Below are 22,623 nucleotides of genomic sequence, written 5' to 3'. Positions count from 1 at the left end.
ATGTCACAACAATATTCACAACAATTATTACCAGAATGTTTAGAAAATATTCTTTCAAATCTTTCCGAAACAAAGGATTTATATTCCTGTTTAATGGTAAATAGGTTTTGGTGTACAGTGGTTATCCCCTATCTATGGAAATATCCGTTTAATATAGCTGGTACATCTAAAGAACGGTGTAATATGATAACTAGAACCTATCTATCATGTATTTCAGAAGATTCTAGAAAAAAGTTAATAAATGTTGGGATTAATATGTCGGAATTTCCTCGTAAACCTTTATTCGATTATATTTCTTATTTACAAAGTTTAACTATAGATCAAAATACATTTGATTTGGTTCCATTAATCTTTAGATTAAAAAATATCAAAATTTCATCAAAAACTGAATTACAACAAAAGATTCAGACTATGTCGGCTAATGATAAATGGATTTTCGAATTACAAAAACAATCAGTTGAACAAGAATTATCAAAAGTTTTGTTGAGAGGTTGTACCAAATTACATTCCTTAGAACTTTATAAATGTGATTTTTTATCAAATTTTCTTAAGATTTTATCATCATCACAACAAAATAATCGTTCTTCTTCATTATATAATAATAATAATTTATTATTATTATCATCATCTTCTTCTTCTTCCTCATCATCTTTTTCTTCTTCTACTTCCTCCTCCTCTTCTTCATCAAATTCTTCTAATCCATTATTTTATACATTAAAAGAATTTTCATGTGGTTCGTTAAGTGATGATAAACCTACTTATGATCTTCTTACAATTATGACAAAGAATTGTAAATTTATAAATTCTATTAAAATTTATGATATTATTTCTTTAAAATTGGGTAAAGTTATGGCATCCCTTGTTTCATCTCAAAATTATTTAACATGTATAGAATTAAATTATTCAAATTTTTATAATTTTACAACTTATGAACAAATTTTTCAATCACTTTTTGATGATCAATATAATCAAATTCAGTTACCTCCACATTTACAAAAATTATATCAATCAAAAAAATCATCAACATCATCAATTAATAAGAAGAAAAATAATCTTCCACCTTCTTTAAATCGACTTAAACTTACAAAAACAAATTTAAATAATATTCAAAAACATACTTTAGATTATATGATCAAAAAATGCAATAGATTACATACACTTGAATTAAATAATTGTGTATCAATTAATTCTTTAACCCCTTTACAACATTCTTTAACAAAATTAAACAATTTAAAAGTTATTTGTTATGAACAAGATTTAAATTTTATTACAGAATTTTTTCAAATTTCAAATATTAATTTAAAAAATATTTATTTGGGTTGGAAATCAAATTCACTTCCTCAAATTAATTCACCTTCACAATTATTATTTAGTAATGCACTTAATCCAATTTCAACAAATTCTTCATATAATATGGAAGAAAGTTTTAAGAGAATTCAAATTTTAACAAATCATTGTACTCAAGTTGAAAATTTGTATCTTGAAACTATATTTCCTAATGAATTACTTTTAATTTTTAAATCTCTTGTTCATTTACAAAAGTTAAGTGTCACATTTAATGAACAATCAAATTGGGATGAACATATGGAAGAATTGGGTGAAAATATTCCTAAAGAATTACAATGGATTGAAATTAGAAATAAGAAAAAATTACCATTTAATGTTAAAGGATTAAAAGGTTTTTTGGAAAAGGTAAAAGGTGTAAATGAAGATCTGGAACTGGGTTTTCAGAATTCACAGCATTCATACTTAAATGTTATTAAGGAATATGATTTCAAAATTAATAATTATGATTTTAATTGGTAAATGAATATATATATATATATATATGTATCTAAAAGCTTATATTTTTTAGAAAAGTTTTTTCGTTCATTTCATTCTTCACTCATTCATTCATTTACTTATTTATTTATTACATATGTATATATATATGTGTGTGTATGTGTATAGTATGCGTATATATATATGTATATATGTCTCTTATTTCGTAAAAAAGAGACATATATATGTATATATGTCTCTTATTTCGTAAAAAAGAGACATATATATATATAATATATTTATTTATTTATCAAACATGTTTTATTTAAGAATTTCTTAAGATAAAGATTAAATGAAAACATTACGAACATTGAGGCGAACTGTATTTTTTTTTTATTTTTTTATTTATTTATTTATTTAAGACCAAATAAATCGAAAAAAAAAGATAAATTGTAATAATATGAACCATAAATTTCATTGTTCAAAATCAAATGTTATTACTTCTGCAACATATCAATTATATAATATATGTAATGCAAGTCATTATCGTTGATTTTATGTAATTATTTATCTCCCATTCATAAATTTACAAACTTCCTTTAAAGGCATATCTGTGAAAGAGTCATGTCAAGTATATGTATATGTCAATTTAAATACAGTAAGTATAATTAGATTTCAAACGTTAAATATTCATAATGCTTTTTTTTAAATAACCGGTTCGAATAATATCTTTTCAAAGAGTTCTTGATACGAAATTATGTTCCGCTCGAAGTTTGATGAGAATTGACACGTGAAAGATCATGTGGCATATAATCATCATTGGTGAAAGTAGAATTATAGAATAAAACATTACTGCGTTATGCAAGACGCGCGATAATTGGCTTGTTCACATTTTATTATTCCATCATAATAAGATAAATTTTAAATAAAGCCATTGAATTTTGAATCTTTTTTATTGTATCTTTGAATCTTTTTTCAAAATATTTCGGATAACCTAAAAAAACGGGGTAGAAAAAGTAAATTACATCACCCGCGCGAAATCTGCGCGGTCTTAATTAATATTATGTATGTGGTGGTTTGTGGTAATATTTTTAGCTGCAAAGTCATATCATCGCGATCTGTCTTTTGTATTCAGGTGTACAAGTTTGCATTTTGCACGCACCAATTAAAGTGTCCGAATGACCGACAAACATAATTATTTTTTCGAATCAACATTCTCGTGTCAATTTTCACGAAAAAAAAAAGTTTTAAAAACCTAAGTAATTTCCGATTTTTAATATTACATCATGATTGTCCATGTTAATTTTTCGTGCTTAACTTAATCGAGCATTTTTTTCCGTAATAAAATCATTTAATCATTTGTAACTTCTTTCGATGATCATCAAAAAAAAAAGTAATATTATATTCCCTAAACACTAGTCACAACAATTTTATCAAAGTTCAAAAAACAATAGCTTTTGGATCTACAGTAGATCAATATTATCTCATATCCTTCTTTCGATACAAAAACAAAAGTAAATACCGCAGCAATGGAAAGAATCGACCCGCCTTGTCAGTAATTATAGCCGTTTATAGACTACGCTAGTAAGGAATATCCAATCGATCCTCTGATTTTCATCTTAATATTGTACAAGCTACGCAAGTGGCTGTTTAGGCTGAATGATATCTTTTTGTATCTCATAAAGGGAACTATTTTTTTAAAAAAAAATTGGATTATCCCCCTTATTTAAGGAAAAAAAAAAACTGCTTTTTCTTATTCTTCAAAACTTTCTCTTTTTATTTTTTCAAAACTATTTCGGGAATTATTATTGTTTTTCTTTTTTTATTACATTTAATAATTCCCCTTTTTAAAAACAAATTACTTTTGCAGATAATTAATTAAAATTCGGCATTTTACTACTTTATTTAATACCAATAATTAAATTAATTTGTCCATATTAATTAAATTAATATAAAACAAATAAATACCTTTATATATTTATTTATTTATTATCACATTGATTTAAAATTTCAGGTATCAATATAAAAAAATTTATTCAAATTTACTAATTCAAGAAACTAGCCAAACTACGTTATAATTTTCTTAAAAAAAAATTATACCATAAATTTTACTTTATTATGATGTAATTGATTGTTAATTTTAATTTATTTTATTTATTGTATTTTTTTTTATTTTTTTTTATTCAGGTTTAACGAATTTTACAATAAAAAAAAAAAAAATTCTCTCATTATGGCAAATCGTTTACCAAGAGAATGCTTGGAAGAAATATTTCACATTTTAGAATATGAAAAATCTACATTACATTCCTGTCTTTTAGTAAACAGATCTTGGTGTATTAGTGTAATAAGATTCTTATGGAAACGACCTTTCCAATTAGCTAAAAAACCTTGTTCGGACATCATCGAAATTTACATTTCATTTTTTTCTCCGATAGTTAAAAATTATCTATTATCCGAAGGGGTTAATATTCCACTTAATGATACAACTAAAATTTTTGATTATCCATCTTTTATCCGCGATTTTAGATTTGATGATTTATACGAATCAACTTCAGCTTGGTTACAAGAAGAATACGAAAAAGGACGACAAATCAGACATGACCTTGTAATGTTCGACGATCTACGGATCGTAAAGTTAATTGTCAACGAACTCGTTAAACTTTTATTTTCGAAAACTCGAATACTCGAATCTCTTTCGTTGAATACGCAAAGATTAATCGGATTGATTGATAGGAGATTTTGGTCACATCATCCTGGAGATATTCAATATACACCAACAAGTTTTGAGGAATTTCGTAGCGCTTATGGTTTTGATGATTTATTACAAATTCCGAATTATCCTGGAGCAAATAATTGTTTGGTACATTTACAAAAATTTGAATATGGGGGAGATGCGACGGATGGAAAAATCATGCAAGTTCTCTCTGAAGTATCTCAAAATTTAAACACTTTGGAAATAAGTTTTTCATCATGGCAAAGGAGGCACGCAGATCCTCAAATGATGTTAAGCCTTTTAACAGCTCAACATGCATTGCATCGTGTAATCTTGAGAAGGGGTGGATCAAATTGTTTACCTATTTTAATTGGAGGATTAAGTACTCAAGCTAGTTCATTAAATCATTTAGAATTTATTGGAGCTGATTTTAGAATAAGTGTTAGTTTAACACCTTTAGTTATTTGTGTAAACTTGCAAACTTTAGTATTCGAGAGGTGCTTAGGATTAAATGATGATATTGTTGAACCTTTAGCTTTTGCGACCTTTAAAAAATTAAAAAAATTTGTGTTTAGGAAAAGTGTTGGATTTAGAGATTTAAGAACAATACTTGCTCCCCCATCAGTTGTACCCATTACGGGAAATCATATTCAGGGTAATGTAAATGTAATAGGACCTGTTTTAAGAGGAATTCCTCCTATATCATCGGCATTATTGACATCAACATCAACATATTCACCACCATCATCTTCTTCTTCATCTTCATCATCATCTTCTTCCACCACTTCTGATCATCCTTTGGCGAGAATGATACAAAATACATGTGGTTCATTAAAGGATATCAGATTAGGAAGAAAAGTATGGAATGTGAGAAGACCTCTAGGATTAATATCCAGAGGAGTGGGAGATTTCCCACCATCATCCATTCTCTCTACACTTTCTATAACATGCCCATATTTAGTTAAATTAGAAACTCATACAAGTAGAGAAATTTTCCCTCAATTACTTATACTTTTAAATAATTGTCAACTTCTTCAACAACTTCATATTTCAGTAGGAACAGAATTGATGGATGATGAACAGTTTTGGAAACGTGTTTCTCGAGCATTTCCACCAAAACTAAAGAATTTGATGGTTGTTATTGAAGGAACATTTTGGTTAATGGTAATACACTGGTTACTTGGAAATTGTAAAGCTCCATTAGAAGTATTACAATTTCCTAGGAGTAGTTGTATTGATGATGAATACCTTTGTTTGATTACACAGTATGCGGAAGTAATAGGAACTCTAAAAAAATTAATTTTAGCCAGAAGGACAAGAGTGTCGAATGAAGGACTTAGAAGAGCTTTGATCGTATTTGAAAGTGTAAGCAGAGGTGGTGAAGTGGTTATAGAATATGACAATTAAGAAAAGAAGGGTGGGTACTTCTTCATATATGTTTTTGTTTAAAGGTGGTATTTTTTTCTTAATTAACACTTATTTGAATTTCCAGTATCATTATACTATTAATATTCAATATATTCTAAAACCTTATCCTTCTATTTGTATAAAATATGTATTGTTATTTTAGAACAATCTAAATCTAACTCAGAAACTTTGTTATTTAATTTACATAATGGGATAAATTTTTTTTTTATAGAATTAGATCATATAACCTTTTAAAATTATATAATAAGGTCAAATTTAATTAATTCAATATGTTAATGTAAATATAGAAAAAAAAAACTTGTTTAATAAAAAATAAATATTTTTAAATCTTCAAAATTTTTAAAATTTTTGAAGTGAATTATATAATTTGTGATGACAAAAACGGGTGATTTATCAATTGTTAGTAGAGCGTAGGGAAAAGTTAAGAGGGGAACAAATCAATAGAAAGTATTCTTTATACTTGTATAAAAAAATTAATATTTTACGATGACTTATGCATGATAGATAGATAATACAGTATCTATAATATTTATTATCAGTTATCCTCATAAGTTCATGCAGATTTTACATAATTGTTATTTAGGTCGGTTATCTCATATTACTATGTAATAAAATTATTGGATAGTAACGGGAGTTTATTATAACTAAAATTGCGTGAACGGTCCCGTCAAACCGATAATATTATTATTGGATGATTTAAACTATATAATAAACTAATGCGGCCGCTATCAGACTATTATTTAGCTTAATCATCCAATAATAATTCTAATTAATACTTTAGATAAAAATAAAAAGTCAATTTTTTATATGAATGTAAAATAATTTAATTACTGTATATTCAAATGCTTTTAACTAAAATTATATTTTATTTTTTTTATTAAAAATTATTAATATTAAATTAAAATGGGAAATATGTAAAAAAAAAACTATTAAAAAAACAGTAAAAACCCCGTTATTTAACCATTAAAAAAGTTGTCGGAACTTCCAAAATGAAATTGTTACACATGCTTGATTGGTGATGAGACGCGTGTGCTAGACCAGATAGACCAAATAGAAAGGATAGACAGGCTTATCATCTGAAAAAATGCGAAATGCTCAAAATCAGAAAAAAAGTCTATATTTCTTTTGAAACCTCTAATTGAAAAAGGAATGAGCCAACCTCAAATCGTGATAGATCCATATGACGAGATAGTTCTTATCTGTAGGCATAAATCATACTTTATACATAAGTGTTCTGGATTTCAGAGGTACAAAAGCCCTATAAAAAATTTTATCCGTTATTTCTGTAAAAATGAGCCTTTTACGGATCCATTCACGGAAAATGTAAATAATTCTGATATAAAGTTATTGATTCCGGAAATATGAGCCTTTTACGGAAAAAGTTGGAATAAAAAAAACGGATTGACTTTTTTTACAGGGAAGAAAATTTGAGAATTTTTCATTCAAAAATTTGATAATTTGAAACATCAAAAAAAAGCTTTTTTTACAATATTTTTATTTTTAATTTATATAAAATCTAATAATAAATTGATAACCTAACCTAAGATAGCTATAATTATTTATCTAGGATTCTCTTTACGTATTTTTTCTCTCCATTTTCTACCATAATTATAAACGATTATTAAAAAAGTTATAGTAAGAACATTTCCACTAGCCATTAAAGTAAAAGTCCAACCGGTACCTACAGCATCACTTAAAGGAGCAGCGAGAGCAGACATACTACCAGCTACTAAAGCTCTCATAAAATTATTTAATGCTACAATTGAAGCACTTCTTGTTGGATAAGATTCAACTAAATAAGTAGAAGTAGGATTAAAAGCCATTAAAGTACCAAACCCACCTAAAAACATTGTAAATAAAGGATAAAAAATAGATACGCCATTTTCAAGTAACCAACCAAAACTAAAATATGCTAATGGAATTAATATACTACCAAACCAAGCACTATATAATCTTAATTCAGGTAAATAATTACCACCAATTTTTTTCATTCTTTTACTTAATACATAATCTGATAATTTACCACCAACTAAACTACCACTCATTAATCCTAAACCTGGTGCTAAAAATACTAAACCAATTTGTGATGCTGATAATCCATAAGTTATAGCAAATCTTTCTGGTATAAGAATATTTTGTACATAAATTGTTGATGTTACCCAAATTTTATATAAAATTATTAATGTAAGATTTGGATATTTTAATAATGATATAGGTGATAATGGATTAAAAGATTTTTGTAAAGATAATGAAATTTCTTCTGATCGTAATTTTGATAATGGAATTTTTGATGTTTGTTTTGGTCTTGAAGTTTCTGGTAAAAATAAATAAATTACCAAAAATAATGTACTTCCATATATTGTTAAAAACCAAAATATTGCCCTCCAATGAACATATTGTGTTAAATATCCTCCTATCAATGGTCCAATTAAAGGTCCTACGAAAAATCCAAAATAAAATAATCCATATGCAGTACCAAGTTCTGTAAAGAGAATTTAATTAATGTGAATTTTATAAAAATTTGACAAAGTATTTTGACGAGAATTATACCTGTTGGGACGTAAATATCGCTAAGAGTTCCTGCACCAATACATAATACAGCTGAAGAACCAGTTGCTTGTAATGCACGAAGGATCATTAACCACCAAATATTAGTCACCGAAATGCATAAAAATGCTGCTATTATAAACATAGCACTAGCTAATAAATAAACTTTTCTTCTTGTTTCTCTTAAATCTGAATATGATGCCCAAAACAATGGCTAAAAAGAGATGATTATATGAGATAATTTTATGAAAGATTGGAGAATTGGAGAATTGGATGATTGGAAGATTGGAAGATTGGAAGATTGGAAACTATTGGGACTTCAATTAAGAAAATTATAATATAAATATATATCACAATAAAATGATACGTATATTAGTGATTGGGAAACTATTGAAAACTTACAATTCTTCTAATTCCAACAACCTCCTCACATCCAATTCTTCCAATTCCAACCTTCCAACCCCAATTGATATATTATAAATGTTGGATTAAATTAGAGAAATAAAAAAAAAAATTAAATTTCTTACAGAAATTCCCATAAGATATACGAATATGGCAACTAGAAAAGATCGAATATTAAAAATATATATATATATATATCTTAATAATTAAATATTTTAATTACTTACCTACTGCATTTATAACTGTTTCAGTTGTTTGCAATTCTTCACGTACTGTTAATATTGCGGGAAAAAATATTCTATTACATTTTTTTTGAAAATATCAGTCAGTTTATTATAGCGTTTCACGTGTTTCACGTGAACAAGACGAAATATTTACGTGTTTGCAATTGGAGAAAGCATTGCAGCTATAGTTACTATAGTAAGAATAGCATTTTTCTTAAAATCTGTCCAATTTTTTGGATCATTCTCAATGAAAGTTGGTGACGTAGGTTCATCATCTAAATGTAATTCATAATCGCCATTAAACGTACTAACTGAATCTTTTTTCGAATCATCATTCTAAAGGAAAAGAAATTTTTTAACTTCATTTTTTGTAAAAAGGCATGTTGTTAAAGAAATTGAATGATCTCTTACAATCTCCTCTTGTATAACACTTTTTTCTTCATAGAGTTTATTATATTCGATATAATCACGATTTGACGCCACTTTGAAAAAAAGTATCTACAAGTGATGAGGTGATGAAAAGAAATTTTTTTTTTCTTTAAATAAAAAACAAATTCTCTTTTATATATGAAAAAAATTCTTGAAAAAGTCTTTTCCTTAACTTGTTTTTCTTTCTCCCTTAAATAATAATAATAATAATCTTCGATTACGTTTCAACTTCGATTACGTTTCATTTTATAAATGGCTTAGTTAATGTTAAAACGTGGCTCTATTATACAAGTCATTATAAAAAGTGTGTTTTTTTAAAACTAATGTGTTTTATTTTGAGGCTTGTTTCTCTTAAAAATAAAGGAATTAACGAGGCTTGCTCATTGCTTTTTTTTTTTAAAAGTAGTTCTTGTGTGGCGAAGTAACAAAGAAAGGCCAATAGAATTCGCGAAAGAAAAGAATCAAAAACAGCATCGTGTTCCTTAAAAACTTTTTTTAACAAAAGCTTCGGAAAACTCTCGTGATTTAATTGAACCTTTTACTTGTATACATACTGTATATGCCATATACGCCATATATGCGATTTATCAGGTCAATGTCATGGTATATACACTTCATGATATATTACACATCAATCAAAACTCTATTTAAAAATAAAAAAATAAATAAATAAAAAAATGAAAATTTACCAAATCAGGCCATTTCATTGTTTATTTATTCCGATAATGTGTCTCGAAAAAAAAAAAAGAGTTCTAAAATTAAAAAAGATTTTTTTTTGAGTTATAAATGACTTTTTAAAGGAATAATTTGAGCTATATATGACTTTTTAAAGGAATCATTTGAGATATAATATATGACTTTTTAAAGGAATAATTTTTTTTAATTGAATGTTTTTTTTTTTATTTTTTCTCGTGGCTTATTATTTTATAAAAAAAACTAAACAAAAGGTTTTTTTAGAAATTTCTTTTTTATCAAAAAAAAAAATAAAATCAAACGAATATGATTCTATCACGATAGAAAATCCAATGAGGCTTATATTTACATGTATATCTTTATTTATTTATGATTTTATTTATTTTTTATTTATTTTATTTATTTATTTTTAACTTATCAGTTTTTTTTTTCATAGTTTTTTTTCGTTTTTTTTTTAAAAAAAGAAATATTAAAAATATTAAAAGTAAATGGCGTAACTTTTTGTTACGTAAGAAATAAGATTAAATTTTTTAAACTTTCTTTTTTAATTTCCTTGCGATAAGATAACGTTTATTATTATTATATGGTTTATATAGTTGCATTTTTTATATTTCTATTCATCGTTTTACCCTACCTCCTTAAAACAATATTTTTAACAAATGGTTTTTTTTTATTTCAAAAAAAATTATTTTTTTTTTTTCATTATAAATATGAAAAATATTAAATATGGAAAATTCATATAAAAAAAATGAAAATGGTTAGTTGATTAACTAGCTGTAAGGGTCCAAATTTTCCCAGTGATCATCATCATCCATCATCCCATCATTATCAAATTTTCTTATTATCGGAAGTACAGAAACAGTGTCAAAATATAGTAATGTAGTAAAATGATACAAAAAAAAAAAAAAACTTTTTTATGGTATCTAAAAGATAATCAACATCCAACAAAAAAATGACATTTACATATCTAAGGTTTAATCACTGGGAAAATTTGAAATTTTGAGTAATTTGATAGTCCGATTGTCAGAAATAATCAAATAATCACAATAGAATTTATTGTAATATTTCATTATTTTGTCCAACATCCTTATTGGATCGGGTAATGGAGTATAATTACCAAATTTGTCATTTCCCTGATTCTTGGCATCTAATATTTGAAATATTTGAAGGAGCTGATCGGAACCTCATATCTCATAATAAGTTTAGTCATTATAGTAATAAACACCGTGGAGTAAATTTATTAATAGACATCATAGTAAAATGATTGTCATATGCCGTGACAAATTAAAATATATATTACATACTACATTACTTGCATTTATTCTTGGCAATCGCGTATTTACCGTCATACTGCGTATAATGATGTAAATGATTCATTTATTTTTGGCAAATCAAATTTTATACATTATTAATAATACCTGGAGGTACAAAATACGGGATTAACTTTCAGTATAATTTTTCCGAAATAATTTTAATGTATGTATGAAGTAGATCTCCCTCTCGCAGTAATAATAAGGTGACTGATTTGATTTTTAATTCTTTTCATAAAAAGCTTTTAAAGAACCATTTTAAAATAATAAATAATAAACTTGTAATTAATTAATTAATTAATTAATTATGATTTTTATTATATTTTGTAATATTTGATAAATTATAATAATAATATGTGATAATCTGTAAATCATCAAAAGTACTTTTAGTTAAATAAAGAAATGAATCGATTTTGTGTCAAAAAAAAAAACGATTTTTTTTAGTTCAATCATAAAAAATAAAATATTTTAAATTATCCTTTATCAGGTAAAACAATGAATGAGCCATATTAAGTAATTTTTCTAAAAACAATTTAATCATTTAAAAATAAAAATAAAATAAACGCGTTTTTTTTATAAATTTATAAAAATATTTATTTATTTTTTTTTTTTCACACTTGTTCACCTGATATTTTTCGAATATTTTTGAACTAAAAAAAAAAAAAAAAGTTTTATTTGATTGTATTTCTCTTTTTTTCAATAATTTCTTTTTTAAAACTTTTTTTTTACTATTTATTATTTTATTATTCTTTTTTAGTATTTTATAATTTTTTTTTCCTCTTTTTTCTTTGTTCTTTGTTCTTTTTTTGTCCCCATTATTTCTTTTCATAATTCCTTTTTTTGTCTTTTTTTTTTTTCATTTAAAAGAAGTTTTTTAGTATGTGTTGATAATGATACCGACAGAGGCATCAACATCAACATCAACAAACACAATAACAACAACAAATGTAAAAAATCATTTAGAGAAACACAAGAAACACACCAAATCTTATGGTTCAAAAAAAGTGGTTGAATGGTTAACAAAAGGAGGAGGGGAAATTTATGGCGAGAAGGATAATTTAAAATACGATAATGAGAAGGATTATAATGTGAATTATTATCATAAAGATGATAATGCTCAAGAAAATGAGAACATTAACGAAAACGTTGAGGTTAACATTAACATTGATATTGACGTACCTATAATACATCAACCTATAATACATCAACCTATAATAAATCAACCTATAATAAATCAACCTATAATACATCAAATTCATTCAAAACAAGAATCAACTCAATCATCTCAAGAAGAAGAAGAATCATCGATTCAATCATTTGAAGAAAATTTACAAATATCATCCACTTCATCTAATTCTACTTCAAGTTCACCTTATTCAGCTGAATTAGTACAAACTCCTACTAATGGCTCATTTAGTAGTAGTAATAATGAAAATGAACCTTTATCATCACCTATAAGACCATTAAAAGCTATGACAAGATCAAATAATAATAATAATGATAATAAAGGAATTTCAAGTGTTTATGAAGTATTACAAGAAATTAAACCGGAACATCCACTTCGTATTAATACTCAATTTGAATTTACTACAAATAATTCAAGACCTACATCATCACAATCATTATTATATAATTCAATAAGTCATAATCCATTATCTCATCATCATCGTAATTCGGTACTTTATGCTGATAATACTTCTCCTACATCCACTCGTAATAATAATAATTCACGTCGTAATTCTCGTAATTCTGCTAATTATACTCCTCCAAGACGTTATTCAAATATTCAAAGACCATCATTAACAAAATCTTTTTATGAAAATAAAAATGATATTAATAATTATTTTAATATAATTCAAGAAAAGCAAGAAAAGAAAATTAATATTAATAATAATAATGTTGAAATTAAAAAAAATATTTATAATAATAATATTAATAATAATAAAAAGTTTGATGATAAGAATTATTATGATGATGATGATGATGATGATGATGATGAAAATAAAATGTATATAAAATATTTTTTTTGGTTTGGTTTCTTATTTATACCTATTTGGTGGTTTGGTAGTTTTTATAAACCTAATGGTACTGAAGATTATAAATGGAGAAAACGTTGTAGAATGGCTAGTATATGGGTTGTTGTTGCTTCGGCTATTATACTTATTATTTTTCTTATAATTGAACAAAGACACAAAGCTGGTATGTAAAAAGCTGATATAATACGTAAAGGGTCTTAAAGGCTGATACGTTTAAAGGCTTGATACGTAAGGCTGGAATACAATAATACATACGTGAATATGGTAAGTAAAAGCTGTTAAAAAGCTGTTATGTAATTTATGTAATTGATGTGTTGCACCACATTTAAAAAAAATAATTTTCATTTTTAGACGCGTACTCGCGTAGACACGAAAGATTTTTCTAAATAATTAGAATACAAATTAAATAAAAAAATTAATAAAATTGTACAAACATATATATTATTTATATATTGTATATATATATATAAAAACAAGAATAATTGATAATGCTTGATTTTTAATGCTTTGATTTTTATACAACTTAAATTGAGAAACATATACACAAAAAATAATTTTTTTTTTAAAAAAAAAATGTTCTTTGAAATTTTTTTTCTTTTTCCTTTTTTTTTTTCTTCTCCTTTCTTTCTTTTCGATTAACCTGAATCATTAAAAAAAAAAGGAGAAAAAAAAAGTTGAAAGGAAATGAAAATGACTAAAAAAAAAATCTATATAAAAAAAAACTAAAAAAAATAAGAAATTCTAAAAAAAAAAAACCAAAAAAAAAATTCTAATTAATAATTTTTGATATACAAGTAATACATAGTATACAATTTTTTTTTTTTAAATTCCCTAATTCCCTAGTTTCCCTAGTTTCCCTAGTTTCCCTAGTTTCCCTAATAATTTCACTAATTCCCTTTGATTTTTCTTCTGGATTTAATCGTTGGTCTTCTAAATGTTTTTTTCTTTAATTGATCCCTCGGGGAAACTTTTTTATGACCAGTATTTACCATTTCAATACATTCATCATCATTACTCCATATATCAAATTCATCATCAATACCACCACTACTTGATCCATTACTACCAGCATAAAATCTATCATTACTATTATTATTATGATTATTACCGTTATAAAATGGTTCATTAACTTTATCATTACTTTTATTCTTATTATTATTATTATTTTTAAAATGTTCATAATAAAAACTTTCAACATCTATTTCTAATAATGTTCTCAAAAATTCATAAATCATTGTACACATTAAATCATTTCTTTTCCGAGATATTGATAAACTCGGTGATGGAAGTGGTGATATTAGATCAATATCATTAATGTTTACGGATGATTGTGTATTGATTATGAATGGTTTAATGGGTTTTAAATTTAATGAACCATTTTTCTTTTCTAAATATCGAAATAATAATATTACTGCTGCATCTCGAGCTTTATTAGTATAATGAGTTGTTGTTTCTCCTAAAAAAAATAAAAAATTAAGATATGAGCGAAAATCACGTGATTATCATAATTAAAAAAAAAAAACTTTTTTAAGGAGAAATAATAACATACCTATTTCTTGTTTCATTAAATCAGCCATAGGACTTCTAATAAATCGTGCAAAACTAACTTCTAATAAAACGAAAATGGCTCTTTTCGCTTCATCAAAACAATGTTTTGGATCACGTTGACTTTTAATTGAAGATATAACAGATTTACGGACTTTATCATCAACATTTACTTCAAATTGAGAATTATGAGTTAAATAAGTATCGAATATATGTTGAGCAGTTGTATATTGTTGAGTTGAATTAACAAAGACAAATGATTCATATTGTTCCACCTCCAAAAAGAAGAACTAAAAAGTAAGTTAAGTAAAGTAAGTAAGTAAGGTAAGTAAAGAACTATTAAAGTAAAGAACTATTAAAAGTAAAAAAAACTATTATATAAAAAAAACCATGAATGCTTACCAAGTTTTCGCACGAATATTCTTCTAATAAAGAATATAAGAAATAACATAAAGGTATTTTGGAATGTAACATAGCTTTTAAACCTTCCTTTTCAATTTCTTTAACACAAATATCTAAGGGAGGTTTATCACCAAAAAATTTATTAAGTTTAATAGAAGAATTTATAGTACGTTGTTTATATTCATTATGATTATCATAATTTATAGAAGGAATTAAAGGACGTTGAGAACTAAGAGAAGGGATTACAGAAGGGGAAGAAAGAGAACGAGAATGATGATGAAGATGATGACGTTGAGCATGTTGAGATAAAGTTTTAACATGTTTTTTATTATAACTTTTTAAATCATCATCAGAAAATATATAATCATCACCATCATCATAATCATCAAATACATCCCTAACATTTTCATCATATTCTGATAAAGGAGGAGGTGGAGGAGGTGGAGGAAAATGTAATTTTGAAGAAGAAAAATCCGAAGATTTTGTTATAAATTCATCAGTGTTCATTGGTTGAGATAAAATTATTTCAGATATTAAAGTAGTGGTAGTGGTAGTAATCTCTCTTAATAAAGCGGTAGAAGAAGAAGAAGAAGAAGTAGTACTTGTAGTAGTAATAGAATCTATCATAACGATAGAATTTCTACGAGAATTTGATTGAATAGAATCTATTGAAACGGTCGATCCACGACGTTTTGAAATTATATTTGGAGTTTTCGCTGCCAGCAGAGATTTTTCCTCATTAAATTTTGACGTTACAATATCAATAACGGAAGGACGTCTTCTTGTAGAAGATCTGTGAAGGGAATTATTATTATTCATAATATTTTTTTTTTTTTAAATATATTTATATAAAAGAGAATAAAAATCTATATTAAATTTAGTTAGTAAAAAAATTTTTAATTAGAATATTTTGAGGTTTGAAGAAAAATCAAAAAGGAGTAAGAAAATAAAAAAGAGGGAAATGCAAGTAAATGCGCATATTATATATGAAAATTAAAAACGGATAAACAATTTAAAAATTACGGTATAAAATAGATTGTTTAGATATAGCCACAAAAGGGAAATAAAATATATTAGAATATTTAGAATATTAGAGGACAATGTAATATGTATAAATAAAATTATGTTACAATAATATATATACCTGATACAGTTAGTATCGACATAGTTTAAAATAAGCATGTAACAACTAATCTAAAATTATATTATAAGCCTTTCAAAAAAATTTTTTTTTATTAAAAAAAGCCTCATAGAGAAAGCCACGAATTTAACGGAATAAATGATAACAAGAAATCAAGAATTTTTTTTTTTTTTAACAATAAAAAAATTATTTTTGTATTATAATTAAAACTTTTCAGTTTTAAAAAGTATCACCGCTTGCTTTTTGGTTGTTACATCTATGAAAAACAAAGAAGAAAAATATATTTTATTTATTATCAAACAAAGAAAAATAAAATACATAACGTGAACACAACATGAATCACGTGATCTTTTTTGGAAAAGAGAGAAACCGACTTTTTTTTTTCTTTAAAAAATTGTTTATTCATGCAATATAAATTATTTCTATAACTATAAAAAGGCAATACATTAATTAATCTTACGGATAATACGAGGATTTATTTTTATCTTGCAGAAATAAAATTATAATCTTTTTTAGATAAAGGAAAAGAAAATAAAGAAGATGTTCTTTTTTTGAAATATTGATAATAATAAATTTAAATTTATCCAATTTCCAATTTTATACAAAATAAATTTCATGAATTTCCTAACTTAAAAGTTTAATTAATTACAAGACCAATAATAATTGATCCTCCACCATTGATTGATCATTAATTAAGTCCTTTGTTTTTTTGGGCCATTATTACTTTTAATATTAATTTTATTATTATTCTTCGTTGTTTAAACTTTTTATTGTTTATAATTTACGTAATATTCTGGAAATATTATTAAAATTGGTTATAAAGAAAATATTACCAAAAAAGAAAGAAATATGAAATATGTATTAAAAAAAGAAATATATATTAAAAATAAATATACATTAAATATTTATAAACATTTTATTTATTAATAAAACCTTTGTCAAAATTCGTCTTTTTCTTTTTTTCTTTTTCAATCTTTTAGTAAAAAAATAATAAAAAATAGTAAAAAATATACAGTATAATAAAAATTATATAAATTATCTGTTATGGTTAGCAGAACTTCCTATCTAAGATACTTCTTTTAAAACAAGTTTTGATTTCCGTCCACAATATTCTAATTTTACAAAAAAAGTAATGTTTCATGACGTAAGTTTAACTTTAATCTTTCCCAATCTGCTAAAATTCAAAACTCAAAAAACCGGTTTTTTGTTTCATGTACATCAAATAACATCATATAAAGGTTTCGTCTTTTTGTTTCAAATTCCGTTGGTGAAAATTTTCTTTCCTTTTAAATCTTTTTTTTTCAATATTCTATCACTTCTATTTGTTCCTCTACAATCATATTGTTTAATAATAATTATTTCTTCTTTTTCTAAATTAGGTAAAGAAAAGATACGAACCTTAAAAAAAGATCTTTTTATTCTTGGGGTTTGTCTTAATATGCTTGACAGATTACACAAATTGTTATGTTTATTGTTTTCTTACCATTTGAGTATTACAATACTTAATAGGAAGTTTGAAATGACGCAAAATTAATTACTCTACGTTTAAAAAAAAAACCTCCTTTAAAACTTTAATTTTTGATCATATGCATAATAGATTAAAGTTTAGTATTCTTTTTAAAATTTGTAATTCTTTTATAAATTTTACATGTTTATCGAATGTTATCGTCATTATTCGCGCTCTCCGTGTGCAAACAGACTTCTGCACGGCCGTTATATTTCTGTCCATAAAATTTTTTAAGTTTCAAAATGTGTAAAATTATCATCATAATATTTCCCCAACTAACCATAAACATATATAATTTATGCTATCCTAAGGGAGGATCGAAATCATTATTATTACAGAAAAATACATTTGTATATTTGATTAGTATTTTTTTTTTTAAAAAAAAAAAGGTTGTAATTTACTTTTTGCTCATTTGTTTTCATGTTTACCAAAATGTTATTGTCATTTGATTTTCGTAATTCGTTGTGTATCTATGTTCTCTGTAGTATTCGTAAAATATTAAGTAAACAGATTTCTATACGCCCGTATTATCAAATCATAATGTTTTCGTTCATTATGGCTATATTGAGTACATTATTTCTGCCAATTGCCAAATGATTTTATGTTTCAAAATGTGTAAATTGTCATAATATTTTACCAACTTTTGGCTGTATTTTAATATGATTTGATACTAATTATAATATAATTTATGCTCGAATCGAAAACTTTTTTATTGCGGAAAAGTATATTTGTATACCACTAATTTAATTCTGTTTTCCAAGACTTCATTTAAAATTGTTATATAGAATTTATATTAGTTTTCTTAATTATGACAAAAAAAAATGATTTAAAAATTTTATCCAAGATGCTTCTTGCATGTCATATGCATAATTGATTAATAGTATTTTTTTTTTTTAAAAAAAAAAAGGTTGTAATTCTCATTCAATTTACTTTTTGCTCATTTGTTTTCATTTTTGTCAAAATGTTATTATCATTTGATTTTTGTAATTCGTTGTGTATCTATGTATTCGTAAAATAACGAGTAAATAGATTTCTGTACGGCCCGAACAATTATAAATCTCAATTATCATCAAATCATAATGTTTTCGTTCATTATGGATATATCGAGTACATTATCTCTGCCAATTGCTAAATGATTTTATGTTTCAAAATGTGTAAATTGTCATATAATAATATCTTACCAACTTCTGACTGTGATCATAAATATTTTAAAATGATTCGACACTAATTATAATATAATTTATGCTCGAATCGAAATCTTTTTTATTGCAGAAAAGTATATTTGTATACCATACATTTACAAATCTTCCCAAAACTTCATTTAAAATTATTATATAAAATTAATTATGACAAAAAAAAAAAATGATTTAAAAATTTTAAGAAGAACTAATCCAAGATGCTTCTTGCATGTTAGTATTTTTTTTTTAAAAAAAAAAAAAGGGGGTTGTAATTCTCGTTCATATTACTTTTTGCTCATTTGTTTTCATTTTTATTAAAATGTTATTATCATTTGATTTTTGTAATTCGTTGTGTATCTATAGGTATTCGTAAAATAGCGAGTAAACAGATTTCTGTACGGCCCGTAACAATAATAAATCTCGGTTTATCATCAAATCGTTCATTATGGGTATATTGAGTACATTATGATTATATGATTTCTGCCAAGTGATTTTATGTTTCAAAATGTGTAAATTGTCACCATAATATCTTAACAACTTCTGGCTGTGATCATAAATATTTTAAAATGATTCGACACTAATTATAATATAATTTATGCTCGAATCGAACCCTTTTTTATTGCAGAAAAGTATATCTGTATACCATACATTTGATTCTGTTTAATAAATCCTCCAAAACTTCCTAAAAATTTATATTAATTTATGACAAAAAAATGATTTAAAAAACTAATCCAAGATATTTCTTACATGACATATGTATAATTGATTAGTATTTTTTTATAAAAAAAAGAGGTTGTAATTCTCGTCCAATTTACTTTTGTTTTCATATTTATCAAATGTTATCGTCAATTGATTTTCGTCATTCGTGTTCTCTGTAATATTCGTAAAATAGTGAGCAAGCAGTACGGCCGTAATAACATAATTTATCATCAAATCATAGTGTTTTCGTTTATTATGGAGTATATTGAATACATTATTTGGTTATATGATTATGTTTCAAAATGTGTAAATTGTCATTATAATATTTTACCAACTTCTGGCTGTGATCATAAGTATTTTGATACTAATTATAATATAATTCTATTTTATAATTTATGCTCGGATCGAATCTTTTTTATTGCAGAAAAGTATATTTGTATACCATTAATTTAATTCTGTTTAACAAATCTTCTCAGACTTCATTTAAAATTGTTATGTAAAATTTCTAAAATTTATGTTAGTTATTATGACAAAAAAACAATTTAAAAATTTTAATAAAAAACTAATCCAAGATGCTTCTTGCACGTCATATGTATAACTGATTAGTATTTTTTTTTTAAAAAAAAAGGCTGTTGTTTTCATTTTTGTCAAAATGTTATTATCATTTGATTTTCATAATTCGTTATGTATCTATGTATTCGTAAAATAGTGTGTAAACAGATTTCTGTACAGCCGTAACAACAATAATTATCATCAAATCATAGTGTTTTCGTTCATTATGGGTATATTGAATACATTATAGAGTTATATATACGGCCGTAACAACAATAAATTTAGGATTATCATCAAATCATAATGTGTTTTCATTTATTATTGAGTATATTGTGTATAGTATATTGGTATATTTCTGACCATTATCACTATAATAATATTTTACCAACTTCTGGCTGTATTCATAAATATTTCAAAATAATTTGATACTAATTATAAGCATATAATTTATGTTTTTCTAAAGGAAGATCATCACAGAAAAATATATTTGTATACCATATATTTACACTGAGTCACTGATTTGTTTCCAAGACTTCTCTTTTCTTATTTAAAATTTTTATATAGAATTCCAAAAAAAGCAAACTAATTTTAATAAATTCTCTTTAAATTATACTAATATTTTTAAAATATCAAAGATTTATTTTAATATAATTGTTTCAAATTTTCAAAAATTTAATATGATCTTTACCTAAATTAAGCCAATAATTTACTAATAAAATTACCCAATTTATCATTAACTTAAAATTTTTATAATAAGTATAAAAATATTTTTTATAAATAAAATATAATATCTTTATTGGATTTTACTAATTACTTGTTTTTGTAAAAAAAATCAAAAATTTTCCATCCTTTCAAATATAAATGGCCAGGTAAATTTGCAATATTAATTATATTTAAACTGTTATTATCAAAATGATATATGCAAATAAATTGCTACCTAATTTATTTATTGGAAAAATAAATTACCATTACTAATCAGAATTAACAAATACAGCAACTGAAAGGTAAAATAAAGAATTTATATTTTGAGAAAACAAAATATAAGCATACCAATTAAATACTTATTTATATATTAATAATACTTTTCTAATAATATCTCTAATAAAACTCTTTTTTTTGTAAGATAATTCTTTTTTTTTTATTCTTTATACTTAACAAATCTAATAATCCTTTTATTATTTATTTATTATATACTAATACTATATATTCAAATTTTTTCAATATTTTTCAGAATATTTTTGATATATATAAAATGAATACATTTTTTTGTAATAGATTACTATTATCAATTACATTTCAGCCCTTTTTCATGTTACAACATTTTATCTATTATGTAATCATTATTTTACATTAAATTTAATATTTTGGCCATAATAACTGAAGTTATAACTGCACTATAAACTACTAATAATATAGCAAGTTTAATTTAATGTTCTAATAGTTCTAGTTTTTGTAATTTGTTTAAAAAATAATATTGATTTCCAGTTTTTTTGTACTTGAAATCAGATTAGACTATCCAAGTATTTTATTATAATGTAAATATACTATTATCATACTATTTCTTTTTTTTAATAGTATATCACTAACAGTCAATAAGAAACTAATAATAATAAATGCATATAATTATTTTTCAAAGGCTAATTTTACAAAAAAAGTTATAAATTACACAAGTGAATTACTGAGACACTAGTTGAAAGCATTGTATTAGACTAAAAGTATCATATAATAAAAAATTTTAGCAGCAAATTTGGATAATTATTTACTAATAAATATGTAAATTTCAGCCTATTATGTTTAGTTATATAAAATTTTTCTTTGGTATAAACCTTATTCTTTTTTTATAATATACAAATCTTTTTGCATTAATCTATATAAATAAAATAGAATTTAAACTTAAACTTAATATTAAAAGTAAATAATAAAAAAACTTAGTTATTACTATTGAATAATTTTCTTTATAAATGTATATTTAATCAAATCTTTTGCTATATATCGAATATTAAAAATAGGCAAATATTTTCAAAAATTAAATTTCATGTAAAATAAACATTTGATC

At 24.3% G+C, this 22,623-nt stretch overlaps 5 protein-coding genes across 5 annotated transcripts; 3 read left to right on the top strand and 2 right to left on the bottom strand.

Annotated features, from left to right (window-relative positions):
* OCT59_018133 (uncharacterized protein) lies at nucleotides 1-2,228 on the top strand (the record flags this gene model as incomplete). The annotated part of the gene is made up of 1 exon (XM_066148558.1): nucleotides 1-2,228. One exon carries the CDS (start codon nucleotides 1-3, stop codon nucleotides 1,804-1,806), a length of 1,806 nt encoding a protein of 601 aa, XP_066004475.1. The 3' UTR covers nucleotides 1,807-2,228.
* Nucleotides 2,229-3,991: 1,763 nt separating this feature from the next.
* OCT59_018132 (uncharacterized protein) lies at nucleotides 3,992-6,044 on the top strand (the record flags this gene model as incomplete). Its single annotated transcript, XM_066148557.1, has 3 exons — nucleotides 3,992-5,839; nucleotides 5,883-5,891; nucleotides 5,967-6,044. 3 exons carry the CDS (start codon nucleotides 3,992-3,994, stop codon nucleotides 6,042-6,044), a joined length of 1,935 nt encoding a protein of 644 aa, XP_066004474.1.
* A 1,317-nt stretch (nucleotides 6,045-7,361) lies between these two features.
* On the bottom strand, nucleotides 7,362-9,611 carry OCT59_018131 (uncharacterized protein). Its single transcript, XM_025317994.2, has 6 exons — nucleotides 9,487-9,611; nucleotides 9,230-9,411; nucleotides 9,079-9,149; nucleotides 8,977-9,008; nucleotides 8,453-8,663; nucleotides 7,362-8,384 (listed from the first exon to the last, which is right to left on the bottom strand). Exons 2-6 carry the CDS (start codon nucleotides 9,250-9,252, stop codon nucleotides 7,462-7,464), a joined length of 1,260 nt encoding a protein of 419 aa, XP_025177141.2. The 5' UTR covers nucleotides 9,253-9,411; nucleotides 9,487-9,611; the 3' UTR covers nucleotides 7,362-7,461.
* Nucleotides 9,612-12,397: 2,786 nt separating this feature from the next.
* OCT59_018130 (uncharacterized protein) lies at nucleotides 12,398-14,012 on the top strand (the record flags this gene model as incomplete). The annotated part of the gene is made up of 1 exon (XM_025317995.2): nucleotides 12,398-14,012. One exon carries the CDS (start codon nucleotides 12,398-12,400, stop codon nucleotides 13,712-13,714), a length of 1,317 nt encoding a protein of 438 aa, XP_025177142.2. The 3' UTR covers nucleotides 13,715-14,012.
* On the bottom strand, nucleotides 13,909-16,309 carry OCT59_018129 (uncharacterized protein; the record flags this gene model as incomplete). Its single annotated transcript, XM_066148555.1, has 3 exons — nucleotides 13,909-14,999; nucleotides 15,093-15,378; nucleotides 15,491-16,309. The coding sequence occupies 3 exons, from the start codon at nucleotides 16,307-16,309 to the stop codon at nucleotides 14,431-14,433; spliced, it is 1,674 nt and encodes a 557-aa protein (XP_066004473.1). The 3' UTR covers nucleotides 13,909-14,430.
* Nucleotides 16,310-22,623: the final 6,314 nt, after the last annotated feature.

Source organism: Rhizophagus irregularis, chromosome 27 (assembly GCF_026210795.1).
Source record: "Rhizophagus irregularis chromosome 27, complete sequence".
Taxonomy (NCBI): Eukaryota; Fungi; Glomeromycota; class Glomeromycetes; order Glomerales; family Glomeraceae; genus Rhizophagus; species Rhizophagus irregularis.
This window is presented reverse-complemented; position numbering and strand designations above follow the sequence as displayed.

Bases quoted from the DNA above. Each gene is read 5' to 3' on its own strand.
- OCT59_018131 (XM_025317994.2), bottom strand. From the start codon at position 9,252: ATGCTTTCTCCAATTGCAAACAC. The intron at 9,009-9,078 runs GTAAGTAATTAA...GATCTTTTCTAG, and splicing joins AACAGTTATAAATGCAGTAG to TTGCCATATTCGTATATCTT. The intron at 8,385-8,452 runs GTATAATTCTCG...TTCTCTTTACAG, and splicing joins CGATATTTACGTCCCAACAG to AACTTGGTACTGCATATGGA.